We start from the raw sequence: 14103 nt of genomic DNA on the forward strand, positions 1-14103 counted from the left end.
CAAATGTAGAACATACTCTGAAAGAACTTATAGGCTACTAGTTTTTTTTTTTAATTCCGTGTCTGATGCATAGTTATAAAAGATAATTAACTACATGTATTATTTTACAAAATAAAACGGCAACATTTTAGAGACTGGTTTTTATTTACAAATTGTTATAAAGACTAGCTGTAGAAGTATGACGTATTGTTAAACTTGACATTCATTTATTTCCTTCTTCATGTCTTAAAGAAATTGTATCGATGATATAAATACCGAAAGAGGACCTTATGAAGTCATCAGATTATCAGAAGCCTTCACAATAGTAACAACTGTTAACTCAATATTCCGACAATGGTTGCTAAGGTAAAATATTTGTTTCACGGCATTTTATCATATAATTGTGAAAAAGCATTTGCATAATATGTAATTATTTTTCCAGTTTGTCGTCCTGTTCGCCCTTGCGGCTGTGTGTGCTGCGGATTACTCCCAGTTCTCCTACGGTGTAGCGGACCCCTACACCGGCGACTACAAGAGCCAGATCGAGACCCGCGCCGGAGACAGGGTCCGTGGCCAGTACTCCCTGCTCGATGCCGACGGCACACGCAGGACTGTCGACTACGCTGCCGGTGCTGAGGGCTTCAACGCTAACGTCAGGAAGGACCCCGCTCTCATCCCCGCCGCTCCCCTTGCTTACGCCGCATCTGCCTACCCATACGGATACGGATACGGATACCCTTACGGATACAACGCAGCTTACGGATACAACAATCTCGCTTACGGATACGGCGCCGCTGCATACGCTGGCCCCTACGCTTTCAGACGATTCTACTGAACGAACGGATTGTAATAAATTATGACTGTAGATAATGATGTTTAAATATAAATGATTTAAAACTTATATGATTTTATGTTATTTAATCCTTGATTTTTTCTTTAAATGAATGAAAAAACACATTATTTTAGAATTAGACATATTTACAAAGCTCTTTAACACGTAGGTAAGTGTATGGTTGTTGTCATTTCTTAATGACATTAAAACAGTTTTAAATGAAATAAGTACGAGTAACTAAGTCCTTGTCATTTCGAAGAAATACTAATATTACGTTATGGACCGAGAAGGTTAAGATGACAATTTATTAAGATACTTGAATAATTTTATTACAAAATCGCCTTAATAGAGATAAGTGATAAATAATATCACTAAAAGTAATTATTTTATTTGTTACATTTGTATCATTTAGATACATAAAATAAAATAAAATAAACGGCATAATTACTACGTTTTAACTTTTTGTATTTTCGACATTTCGCCGCAGATGGTCGAAGTATTTTAAAGTTTATGATAGTAATAACTACTAAACTTAAAAAAAAAACACTTTATTTATAACATTTTATCGAAATCTACAAATAGAAAAATAATTCATTAAGTGCCCAATTACAGATAGATTTTAATTTCGTTAATGGCATCCGATACGAATTTTGCGGTTATCCGTAATCCACATTGTGCGGTTGTTTTAACCTATGGTAGAATAATTACAATTGAATTTAATAATTTTCTAAAATTAATTAATATCCAGAGAAGTAGACATCAAATGCCATGTTAATAAGCTACTAGCGGTCGCCTGCGACTTTGTCCGCGCAATATTGAGATAAAACACTAGCCTATAATATGCCCCTCTATGTCAGCTACCCTTTAGTGAAAGTCCGGTCGAAATAGGCCCAACCATTTCAGATTGTTAAACAAAACCAAACATGCAATCAAAAAAGGTTTGCGTATGTGATTTTCGTTACATGGAATACCTAATATTACGATAAGAAATTTTGCATTTTATTGTCATAACAGTTCCACTTGTCCACAATATCAATTTTGAGTAGGTATATCATATTCTAATGGTGTAAGGATTTTTAAAACCGGCTAAGTAGATTCAACGTGAATCAATAAATACAAAATACAATTCTTTCTGCTTTATATTAGTATAAATAAGCAAACCATAGCGCAAACAATATTGAGCTCTACTACTTTTAGCTATAATGTCGTGATTCTAGTACCTCAGCCAAATGTCTGTTTTATTTTAATGACTCTAGACCAGGATTACATAATGAATTTACAAGCGTTTCATTTTATTAAACCTTGTGCATTATACTTATTTCAATGCAATTGGCTAGCAGTAACCATGAATTGCCATGGACGAGAGTTTAAAAAAAAATTCGTACCAATTCTAACTACGAATTCATTTTATATTGTCAGCCAAATACACCAAAAAAGTAGCGAAGAGGTATAATATAAAAGTATAACATAACATAAAAAGTTGTCTCTACATTTTTGGTAAATTATAATTAAATAATTCAAAGTAAATTTCGATCAATCGTTTTAATAAAGTTATTTCAACTTGACATTTAAATGTTATCAACTTGTAGGGTTCTGAAAGTATACTTCGATGATATAAATATCTGTTGAAAAGCTAATTTTATTATCAGTCTTCCACCAGCCTTCGTCTGCTAACTTGATACAATATCATAAAGATGATCGGAAAGGTAAATAATTTATTTTATATTGTCAAAGTAAGAACAGTAATAGGAACATTTATATCATAGTATCTGTTTTTTTTTTCCAGTTCGTTGTCATTTTCGCCCTTGCGGCTGTGTGTGCTGCGGATTACTCCCAGTTCTCTTACGGTGTAGCGGACCCCTACACCGGCGACTACAAGAGCCAAATCGAGAGCCGCGCCGGAGACAGGGTCCGTGGCCAGTACTCCCTGCTCGATGCTGACGGCACCCGTAGGACTGTCGACTACGCCGCCGGTGCTGAGGGCTTCAACGCTAACGTCAGGAAGGACCCCGCTCTCATCCCCGCCGCGCCCGCTTCCTACGCTGCCGCCGCTCCCGCCTACGGATACGGATACGGATATGGGTACCCTTACGGCTACTACAACAACGGTTATGGATACAACAACTTCGGTTACGGATACAACAACCTCGGCTACGGATACAATAACGCGGCTTACGGATACGGCGCCTACGGTTATGCTGCCCCTTACGCTTTCAGACGATTCTACTGAACAAACGGATTTGAATAGATTATAATTAACTTTAAATAATGCTGTTTGAATAAACTATAAAGTTTACATATTTCTTTTAATAAAAATTCCACTCCAGTCTACTACAAAATCGAATATCGATTACTCGAAGGTACAAATTTAACGTTACTGTAGTTAAACTTTCTCTGGTATCAGATTTAGTTTACAATAACGTGTAGTAATGCTAGGATATCATTTCCTCAAACTACATTTTAAGAAAAGTATTTAAGTATACTCGTTCTTTTCCCAATAATGTTATTGTTAATCTCTATCAAATTCTAAATATTGCACTCAAATATATTGCATGAACGAAATAAAACAAAACTCTGACTTGTTTCGCATTAGGTAACAGGAAATCTAAACAGAAGAATTTTTAACCTACTAGGAAATTGGGCAATTATTAAACACATAATTCGTTTTTAGGACGTGCATGTCCAGTACTACGGCATTTCGTTGTTCTCAAATATCCTTCTTAATCTTTAATATAACAATAGGAATGAAAATAGTGAAAGTACATTTAGAGCAGGTTCACAGCTTTTACTAAATTATCGCACAAAGGTTGTGCGATTATCGATTGTTTTGCAGCCAAGACAACAGTTTAGTTGCTCTACTAAAAATCGAATAGTGTGCGCACCTCCATATAAGCTCATAGGAATCATGGCGAGACGAAACAGTTGTGCGATAGTTTAGTTTCAGACACGCACGCTCTTACACTTCTGTTTTATTAAAAACATTCCTGACATTAAAGTTACTTTTTTAAATTAAAATACTGACGTTGTACAAAATAATGAAATGTCTTCCGCGCTACGAATGCCTTATTCTTTCAGGTATAGTTACTCGTATATTAGAAAATATCTTACAGTTTTCATTTGTTATGTTTTCTTAAAAAGCTTCTTCAATTCCTCTTCTTTCTTAACTTTAAGCTATTTTTTATCATGTAGTTTACATAAATTAATGTTAAATTTATATGAAAACTGCAAAAACAAGTCAAATAAATCTGTAACATGGTACTGAAGACAATGGATTTCATTTAAAAAAAATGTAGATTATTGTTGAATATTGATTCATCATAATATCGGTATATCCTTATAAAAATAAGTATCAGAAAAAAGCTTAACCTTTCATTTTGTTATTCATTAATTATTCTATAGGAAAACTTTCACAAAAAGGCAAACACAATGAAGTATGTTTGAGAGAGATTTAATAAAATACAAAAGATAATCAACAATATATGAAAGGGCGAGCCCTCGATCTATTCGTGTAGTAACCCCTTTAATCTCGAAGGAGCCACTTCGCGTCAACCCGTGCCCGTATATTTGTTTACGAACTACTCTTCGCGTACATTATACGCGGGCTCGGGATCTCGGAATCTAATAAAAGACTTCAACGTTCCTTTTATATGGTAAGTCATATTGTTTGCTTCTTTGTGGAATGTTTTATTGACGTATTATTGCTGTTTATGTGTTCTTATAATGTAATGGGAATTGGAATAAGGATTTAATCTTTCTATGTGAAAATAACAACGTCGGTGTCTCAATGTTTAGAGAAAAGTAATCAAAGATCAACTCATTGTGTGAATACTATTGATTAAGTATTACCAAAATATGTCCAAAATAATAATAATTCATTTAAGGATAAAAATGTATTTAATAAATCTGTATTTACACTAGGCCATAATTGTCAGTTCAGTAGAATCGTCTGAAAGCGTAAGGGGCACCATAACCATAGGCTCCATATCCGTAAGCTGCGTTGTTGTATCCATAAGCGAAGTTGTTGTATCCGTAAGGATATCCGTATCCGTATCCGTATGGGTAGGCGGTAGCGGCGATAGCAGCGGGGGCGGCAGGGATGAGGGCGGGGTCTTTCCTGACGTTAGCGTTGAAGCCCTCAGCACCGGCGGCATAGTCGACAGTTCTGCGGGTGCCGTCAGCATCGAGCAGGGAGTACTGGCCACGGACCCTGTCTCCGGCGCGGGTCTCGATCTGGCTCTTGTAGTCGCCGGTGTAAGGGTCCGCTACACCGTAAGAGAACTGGGAGTAATCCGCAGCACACACAGCCGCAAGGGCGAACAGGACGACGAACTGAAATACAAAATGTAATGTCAGAAAATTTCATAATCAACATATTTTTACTTACATAAATGCTTTCTTACTTTTCACATTATAATGCGAGAACATTTATCCAATTACGAATACGAGAAAATTTAACGTGTTTAATGATTTAATTAAAATGATTTACCTTAGCGACCATTTTGTTTGTGCAAGTGATTGTGATTGCCTGAGAGATTACAGACTGATGTCCATTGTGACAATTCGTACGATATTTATACTAAAATTAATTGAGAAATAATATTGATAAATCTGATAAATGCCAAGTTCGAAAGTCTTTAATAAAAATTTAAATACGGGTAAATCTTTTCCCATTTATAAATTGTATTGGTGATAAATTTTTTGACAAAAATATACTGCATTTACAGATGTAACTGTGGACAACTACGACACTTTTTTAAATAAAATTTGAACAAGAAAATTGAATGTTGTGTCGTTTTTCTTCGTATTTTCGTGACATATAGTTATTTACTTAGTGTACTAGCCCAAAATATCGTAGGTTTACATACTCAAAAGCTAATGTACTCATCACGAAGCATACTTAAGTTGGGTGAAGTGAAAACGTTTACGACGGAAAGTGTGCCCGAGACCCTTTCTCCATTATATCATTTCAGCAAATTCCAAGAATATGTAATGGAATAAACTCTACGCAACACTACATGCTCCTAAATACTTAATGTCGTTGACATGTGGGATGTAATTTTTCGACTTTAAGTCTAGTACTGATTACAAAACATTTAACAAAGATAATTTTCTTAACTATTACAAAATATGTTTAGCAATGGTTTGTTTTTTTTTGTAATGGATAAAATTATAGGATTCTTGTAATTATTTTAGTTTCTAGTATTTTATGGAGATAAAGTATGCAGTCAAAGTTCAGTTCCATTTTTGCATCTTGGCAATTTTTCATTGAACCAAAAATATTCTGATAGCAAAGCTGCCAAAGCTGCCAAAGCGTCTTCAAATCGAAAGCAAATAAATCGGATTGCTTGGTACCGTTTATAAAGTTTGAATAATCTATTTTTCGTTTAAGATTGTTTTGTTTATCGAAATGTTTCCTTAATAATTCAAGCTATCGACTTTGGAATTCATTGTATTGCTTTAATTTCTTTACGTTTAAAAATATAAGATGATAGTTTTTGCAGTCAGTGCCTTCTCCTAGTTTAAGATCAAATCATACTTCATACTAATATTATAAATATGAAAGTTTAGATGGGTGGATGATTGTTAGAGTTTGTAGCCTAAACTGCTGAACGGATCTCAATGAATTTGGCAAACATGTAGAGGATAGTCTGGAAGAACACCTAGGCTATTTGGTTTTGTTTTTTTTAATACCACGCAGAGGGAGTCGCGGGCGAAAGCTCTTGATTTATATTATAAACAGTTCATGTTCTATTATTAGTCAAACCAAAAGAACTTGCCCTGCTGACCGTACAGAACATTAAATAAAACCGCAGTGTTAACATGAAACAGAAGCATCAACTAATTAAATTACGATCTTGTAGGGTCCGTGTCCCAGCGGTCGAAGATTTGTCCGCTTTACTGAACTCTGCTCCCTTAATTCGATTTATAAGCGAGATAACTTTTCATGTAATATTGATGTTTTTGATGACTGTACACAGTTATAAAGAAAAATAATGAGGTTTTTCTTAAATGCGAAAGTTTAGATGGATGGATGTTTAGAGTTTGTGGTCTAAACGGCTGACCGGATTACGATAAGATTTGGTATATATGTAGAGGATAGTCTGTAAGAACACATAGGGTATTTGCATTTGTTTTTTTTTAATTCCGCGCCGACGGAGTCGCGAGCGAAATCTAGTAGGGAATATTTCTTGAAACTTCATTCTGAAAATCTTTGAATTAGAAAAAGATCTCACGACCTCTAGATAACTGATCAATCATAGAGATGATAGATCTATGTGCCCGTGATTTTAGTGGTTTTCATATTACGATATTAATCTTACTAATATTATAAATGCGAAAGTTTATATAGATGGATGTTTGTTACAGTTTGTAGCCTAAACGGATGAATGGATTTGCATGAAATTTGGCATACACGTAGAGGATAGTCTGGATGAACACGTAGGCTACTCAATTTCGGTCTTTTTAATTACACGCGGACGAAGTCGCGGGAGAAAGCTAGTGTTTTTATAGTTCAATATCGTTATATATTTTTAACAGCATCGATAAGTGCAGTGTACAGCGAGAGAATTTATTAACGTTATAAATCTTTCTGAAGTTAGTGATAAATTATATTTGTAACGCGTATAATGATTTAGTGTAACAAATGATTTATTGGAGTTAATTCTAACATAGTAGAGTTTCTAGACATTTCTTTCGTATTAAGTAGGTACTAGCTGTTCCCGTGCGACTTCATCCGCATGAAATCATGAAACTTTTTATTTTATTGTTTACATTTCTCAAATTACAAATGTCAAAATGATATTACATGATGACAACCTTGCTTCCTTAATGTTGGCGGTAACTTATGGCCTCTTTCACTCATTAGGTTTTTATCCAAAATATTTACCTCCTAAGTTTTGATGTCGTGAAATATATAGCCTAAAGCGTGACGTTAGTATAGGGCTTTAAAAAAAGTATTATTCAAAAATATGCTGTAATTGCTGACATCTTAGGCAACAAAGAAGTGTTTACGCTTTATTATAATAGTATAGATACATCTAGATAAAGAAGGTTATTTAAGAGTTGGCATTCAAGAAGTTTGTGGGAACAATTTTTACTCAAACAACGATATATCTTTTCCTTTAGCCTTGTAATCTTAATAAATCTACTGTTTGGAGTGGAGCCATTTTTGCATTAATACAATCATAATAAATACATTTTTGGTCAAAAAGACTATCTCAGATCGCTAACAACTTTCTACAAGGGCGTTTACAAGGATTACAATAGTCATTAAACGTTTTACTTGCCTACTTATTGTAGTGTTAAAATAAGTATTTTTAACAGTATTCAAGTTTTATAAATGTTTGTACAGCTGACTATATGTTTAGAAATGTTAAGTTGATTAAGTTGCCTAAGCGAAGTTAGTAAGTGTACATTAAGTTTGAAGCTGTTGGTGATTTCCTTTAATATCTTTGTTTAAGTTTCTTCAAAAGCGATTCAAAGTTTTAGCACCTTGTTAAAACTTATTTGGATAAAACAGTACTTTTCACAATACGCTATTTAGTATTTTGTAATCAAAAATACGACTTTTATGTAAGGATAATTAATTACAAGAAATGAGAAAGTTTGAATGGATTTTTGTTACTATGTAACTGTAGAATGGTTGAACAGATGCGAATGAAATGTAAAGCCGATACATTACACTCTGGAGTAATTTTACTTTAACTCAAGTTTAACCTAATTTAATGTACTTAAATATGGTTTCAAATGGATGGAAAGATGATTTTTTATTATCTATATCTATACTAATATTATAAAGAGATTTTGTATTTTTGTATGTATTGAACTAACTCAAAAACTACTGGGCCGATTTTAAAATTTTTTTCACCGTTAGAAAGATAATTTATCTGTGAGTAACATATGCTATAGTTTTGAATATAACGCGGGCGAGGTCGCTAGCAATAGCTAGTTTGTTAATAAAAAACACACTATAACAGTTCATATATAACTTTACAAATACATAAATAAATTGTTTTAATTTTAATTTTTTATAAGTCTGTATTTTAATTAGATATTCTTGGCATTACAAGGTTGATGTTAGTTATTACGTATCTCTAAAAAGGCTTAACGGATCTCGATTAAATTGGCTACTAATGTAGACCGTACTCTGGATGAATACATAGACTACTTACTGTTTTTTTTTAATTCCACGTGGACACAAACTGACGTGTATAAATGGAACTTCGTAAACGTGGGCGATATAACAGCAATGATATTCTATCGCATTCATCTATCAAATGAAGGCGAATTTTCATCAAACGAATTCATTAACGCCTACATTTCGTTCATAGCAACGTCAAAATGATCACATTTTATTTGATTGCCTACAATGGTACATGATTACAAAGTTAAATCGAATTCGACATTTTCTTTTGCTTTATTTGTAACAAAATTAATAAAACAAATATAAACATTAAATATAACTTAACATTTCTAGAAATTATTATATGTCTCATAGTTAACTCTTAAGAAAGTCCTTTGTGTCTAATTATTGAAGAATTTACAGTCGCTTTTATAGTCGTTAAGTGGTCATCATAGTTTATTTTTAGTATGTGAAAGCTACAGGGTTTTTTCAGTCTAACACTGAATGCGCCAATATAGTACAAGATAGATGAAAACCATTTCATCTACCCACAATTTAGGAATAGTGTTACTACTGGCGTCGACCTTTTCGTGTTACAACCAATTGATTCTTATAGTAAGTAGTGCATGTATTCCACAATTGAAACCTTACAGAAAGACACGCGAACTTATCCGAATTGTTAAGTTATCTATCCCTATCACGCAAAACATAACTAAAAATAATTATTCGTTAACGTAGAGTCGGTAAAACAGATAAACCTTTGTCTGCAATTTCGTCCGCGCGGAATTAAAAAAAAAATTGAAAGTAACTTATGTGTTATATCAAACTACGAGTATGTTGAGCTATGCTTAATATGATTTAAATTCGTAAAGTTGTTTTGAAGATATATATTAACATCCATCCATCCAAACTTTTGCATTTTTACTATTAAGTGTGAAGTATGATTAATAAATTTAAATTGCCGAGGTCCAAAATTACCCCAATATTTTTAGTGAATTTCTTATGAACGAGCTACATTAATTATTATTTATATACGTTGTCATAACCGTAGGTTTTCATAACCTTAAAACTCATATAAGAAAAGTTTAGCATTTCACTGTTTCTCAATGTCGGATGTTTAAGGGCCATATGTCGTGACTGTCTCTACTTAAACTACATTTAATATCTTGTATTTATAAAACAAAGGGACTTAAATAATACCACTAATAAACAATTCGTATCCACAAGTGCCAACATACGGGCACGTAAATATTCTTTTTTTTATTACTTGCCTCGTGTTACATTCTCTGTTTTGACACGTCCGCATTGAGTTCATAGCAAAGTAATTAAGCAAAGTTACACATACCGTTATTTGGTACTGACCAGTTTTTTTACTTAACATTTTGATATGTTGTATATAAGAATAGGATCATAAAGGGAGTGATGACTGAGATGACGTATGATAGAGATATGTGGAGGACAAAAACCCGTCACGCTGACCCTACGGGAGTAGGACAAGGATGATGATGATGATGATGATGATGATTTTAATATGTTGTATATCTTTTTGTTGTCTTTAACAGATAAATATTTTAGGATTTCTTTAAACTCAACCTCTTTGTCACTTTCTAGACTCATAGAATGAAATTTCCTTTTATTGTTTATTTTGATTCTTAATTGTTTAATAAGTTTTAATATCTACATGCATGTCATTATTATAATTTACTGTATAACGGGAACTGAGCAAATATAAAAAACAAGCTGTTGCTCGCGACTACGTCCGCGTGAATTTAAATATGCCCATTGCTCAGTGATAACATAGCTTTTAATGGTGCAAGAATTTTTGGTTTATTCCAATACATACAAAAATCCAAATCGTTCCTCTTTATAACATTAGTATAGTATAGCTTACGCCTGCAACTCTGTCCGTGTTAAATAAAAAATAAAATCAAAGGTAAATAACTTTTGTGTTCTACTAGAATCTCTTCTACATCTTGGCTAAATTTCATCGATATCCGTTCAGCAGTTTAGGCTGCAAATTCTAACAAACATCCATCCATCCATCGAAACTATCGCATTTATAATATTAGTATGATTACAAAGGTGCACTCTTACTCATAATATACAGGATTCTAAATAACAAAAATATTTTTTGATAAGAAGTAACATTTTCTAAGTGCATTAAATAAACAAATCCAATCTGTTGTGCGCGAAAATCAATTCTTTAAATTCAATCTCAAACGAGATTTATATAAGAAGTCCCTAGCTTAAGTTAGCGAAGAAACAAAATCAAAGAGGATCAACGAAGCAATAAAGTAAAGGCAAAGAAGTTCCGTGGATCTTTGCGCAGTAAATCGGCAAATGCTATGGAATTTAATTTAAGTACCAAAAAAAAAGATTCACTTTAATCTAATCAATCGTAATCATTGATTAATAATTAATTTTGAATTCTGACGTTATCTTACTAATATTATAAATGTGAAAGTTTAGATGGATGGATGGATGTTTGTTAGAGTTTGTAGCCTAAACGGCTGAACGGATTTCGATGAAATTTGGCATAGATGTACAAGGCGATCTGGAAGAATACATAGGCTATTCACTTTTATTTTTTTTTAATTTCACGCGAACGGAGTCGCGGGCAAAAGCTAGTTGGGAATAAAAGCAAGAGCGGGCGCACCTTTGATTAAACTAGCGCAAAACTGTTGTGCGATGCTCGATTGTTTTGCAGCCAATACAACTCTTTAGTTGTACAACTAAAAATCGAGTAGTGTGCGCACCTTCATACAAGCTCGAAGGAATCAAAGCAAAACTAAACAGTTGTGCGATAGTTTAGTTTTAGAAGTGCGCACGCTCTATGATTTTTTAATGAATATTCATAAGTTAAATAATAACGTCGATAGTTGACAAAATACAATGTTATTTGAACTTCAATAAAAGCGTGTACTTATAACCGGTTGTTTTTTTACTTTATTGTACTGAATATTTATTCACCGCTCTCACCCTGATTTGGACTTGACATTTAGGCATTTCCTGCTCGCCTGGTATGAACAACTTGAAGATTTTCTAGCATATAAATACAAGTGGACGATATAAAAATGATATTAGTACATCAGCTGTCATCGACATAGTCGCAACTGTAATCACTAACAAAATGTTCGCGAAGGTAACTGTAACTTTAATTGTACAACGTTTTAGAACGGCTTAACAATATCTATACTCTAAACAAATATAGGAAAAAATGGCAAAGAAGAAATGGAAGAGAAGGAATAGGATTTATTTTCAATTATTAATAGAGGAGTTTAGTAACTCTTACACACTGAAAAACATTTTAGTGCACGATAAATTATATGCTCTTTGACTACAGCTATATCAACACAGTCTCGATTGTTTTTTGTTTTCCAATTTTTTAACGTTTATGTTTTCTTTCCAGTTTGTCGTTGTTCTCGCCCTTGCGGCTGTGTGTGCTGCGGATTACTCCCAGTTCTCCTACGGTGTAGCGGACCCTTACACCGGCGACTACAAGAGCCAAATCGAGAGCCGCGCCGGAGACAGGGTTCAGGGCCAGTACTCCCTGCTCGAAGCTGACGGCACCCGCAGGACTGTCGACTACGCCGCCGGTGCTGAGGGCTTCAACGCTAACGTCAGGAAGGACCCCGCTCTCATCCCCGCCGCTCCCCTTGCTTACGCCGCATCTGCCTACCCATACGGATACGGATACGGATACCCTTACGGATACAACGCAGCTTACGGATACGGCGCCCTAGGATACGCTGCTCCCTACGCTTTCAGACGATTCTACTAAATGGACAATCATGACTTATTGTAAATATCGGACTTGTAAATAAACTGTAACCTATATTTGTCTATTTTATTTATTTACGTACAAATTACATTCATGACGTCACTTATTAACTGAGAGTACTAAGCAAACGTGTGGAGGACACGAACGTTGTTAGTGGAAGGAAGAGGTTTTGGTAAACTTTCTACGCAAATAGAATAGTGGAGTTATGGCAGCTATGCGACTTTGCTATGTAAATATGAAAGGCGCATATGCTTAGCGAATAGCTACTGTTCAAATAAAGCAAAATTTTAAAAAACAATTGCTGCTACACTAACACAACTACTTTTAAAAACTTTTACATGCATACTCGTACAATTATAAAGTCAAAAATAAAGCTGAAAGCACACAGAATTACCATAAAACGTGTACAAAGAATGTTACATTATAATGCTGCAATTTCAAAGTGAAATTTTATTTTAAACGTCCCAATTAGTGCGACCTGACTCTCGAACTAATGATGTACTCCAGCTGTTGGCTTACCCTGCGATCGCTACTCGTTTGTTGATCGGCTGACTTGTATCTTGTGTCAAGTCACGTACGAATAAGCTACCAACATTAAGAAAAAATGTCCGTTATTTATTCCTAAACAATTTGTCAGATTCTGATTAAAAAATAAGTAAGTCATGTCGTCAGAAAGAAGAGTTTCAATTAATTTATTGTTTTTTTTTTGTTTCAGGTATTGCGGAGTTATAGAATCTGGTAATTATGTTCTATATCTTACAATTAAAATATCAAGCATATGTACATATGTATCATTAGATAATAGTGAAGGTTTCCACTGATGACCCGATTGTACAGCAACATACATCCAATCCTCTCATTATCGTTATAAAAATTGAGATAGCGATAAAATTTTGTACGTGCATTTAGGTCGTCGTCTCACGGTTAAAAAGTAGGACACCCTGTAATTTATACCGAAATGGTATTCGGACGAATGCTTCACATTCATACCTGACATTCCACTGATGTCCTTGGTTGAAATAAAAGGATGGACATCCCTTAAAGTCCCAAGTACGTTAGGTATGCGTAATATTCCTCTTTGTGAATTTCACTATTTATTACGTTGCATATACCAACTTTATAACACATGAGTTACCAACACTGTAAAAAAACAAAGAAAGCTTTTATACAAAGGAAGTACAAACTTACGGTATGTTTTATAACTTTATTTACCTACTGTAAAATAAAGGTCTCTTGATACAATGAAAAACTTTAAGCTTAACAATGTTAGAAAAGAACTGAATAAACACAAAGAAACTTTCAAAGCACATGAAAAATATATTTAACAACGTCCTTTGAACGTTGGCGGCTCTCATTATGTATTTAGTAAAGACATAAAATGTTAACAAC

At 33.9% G+C, this 14103-nt stretch overlaps 3 protein-coding genes across 4 annotated transcripts; 2 read left to right on the top strand and 1 right to left on the bottom strand.

The window, feature by feature from the left end:
• The first annotated feature begins 277 nt into the window (after positions 1 to 277).
• On the top strand, positions 278 to 12770 carry LOC106101375 (larval/pupal rigid cuticle protein 66-like). Of its 2 annotated transcripts, none has more exons than XM_013280576.1 (2): positions 278 to 345; positions 422 to 880. In XM_013280576.1, the coding sequence occupies exons 1-2, from the start codon at positions 334 to 336 to the stop codon at positions 812 to 814; spliced, it is 405 nt and encodes a 134-aa protein (XP_013136030.1). In that variant the 5' UTR covers positions 278 to 333; the 3' UTR covers positions 815 to 880. The 2 variants fall into 2 exon arrangements, with proteins under 2 accessions (XP_013136030.1, XP_013136031.1); XM_013280577.1 differs by lacking the exons at positions 278 to 345; positions 422 to 880 and adding exons at positions 12016 to 12075; positions 12343 to 12770.
• Positions 2424 to 3107, top strand: LOC106101373 (larval/pupal rigid cuticle protein 66-like). The gene is made up of 2 exons (XM_013280573.1): positions 2424 to 2517; positions 2598 to 3107. The coding sequence occupies exons 1-2, from the start codon at positions 2506 to 2508 to the stop codon at positions 3039 to 3041; spliced, it is 456 nt and encodes a 151-aa protein (XP_013136027.1). The 5' UTR covers positions 2424 to 2505; the 3' UTR covers positions 3042 to 3107.
• LOC106101374 (larval/pupal rigid cuticle protein 66-like) lies at positions 4687 to 5350 on the bottom strand. The gene is made up of 2 exons (XM_013280574.1): positions 5298 to 5350; positions 4687 to 5140 (listed from the first exon to the last, which is right to left on the bottom strand). The coding sequence occupies exons 1-2, from the start codon at positions 5307 to 5309 to the stop codon at positions 4745 to 4747; spliced, it is 408 nt and encodes a 135-aa protein (XP_013136028.1). The 5' UTR covers positions 5310 to 5350; the 3' UTR covers positions 4687 to 4744.
• Positions 12771 to 14103: the final 1333 nt, after the last annotated feature.

The sequence above is a fragment of the Papilio polytes genome, unplaced genomic scaffold (genome assembly GCF_000836215.1).
Source record: "Papilio polytes unplaced genomic scaffold, Ppol_1.0 DF823991.1, whole genome shotgun sequence".
NCBI lineage: Eukaryota > Metazoa > Arthropoda > Insecta > Lepidoptera > Papilionidae > Papilio > Papilio polytes.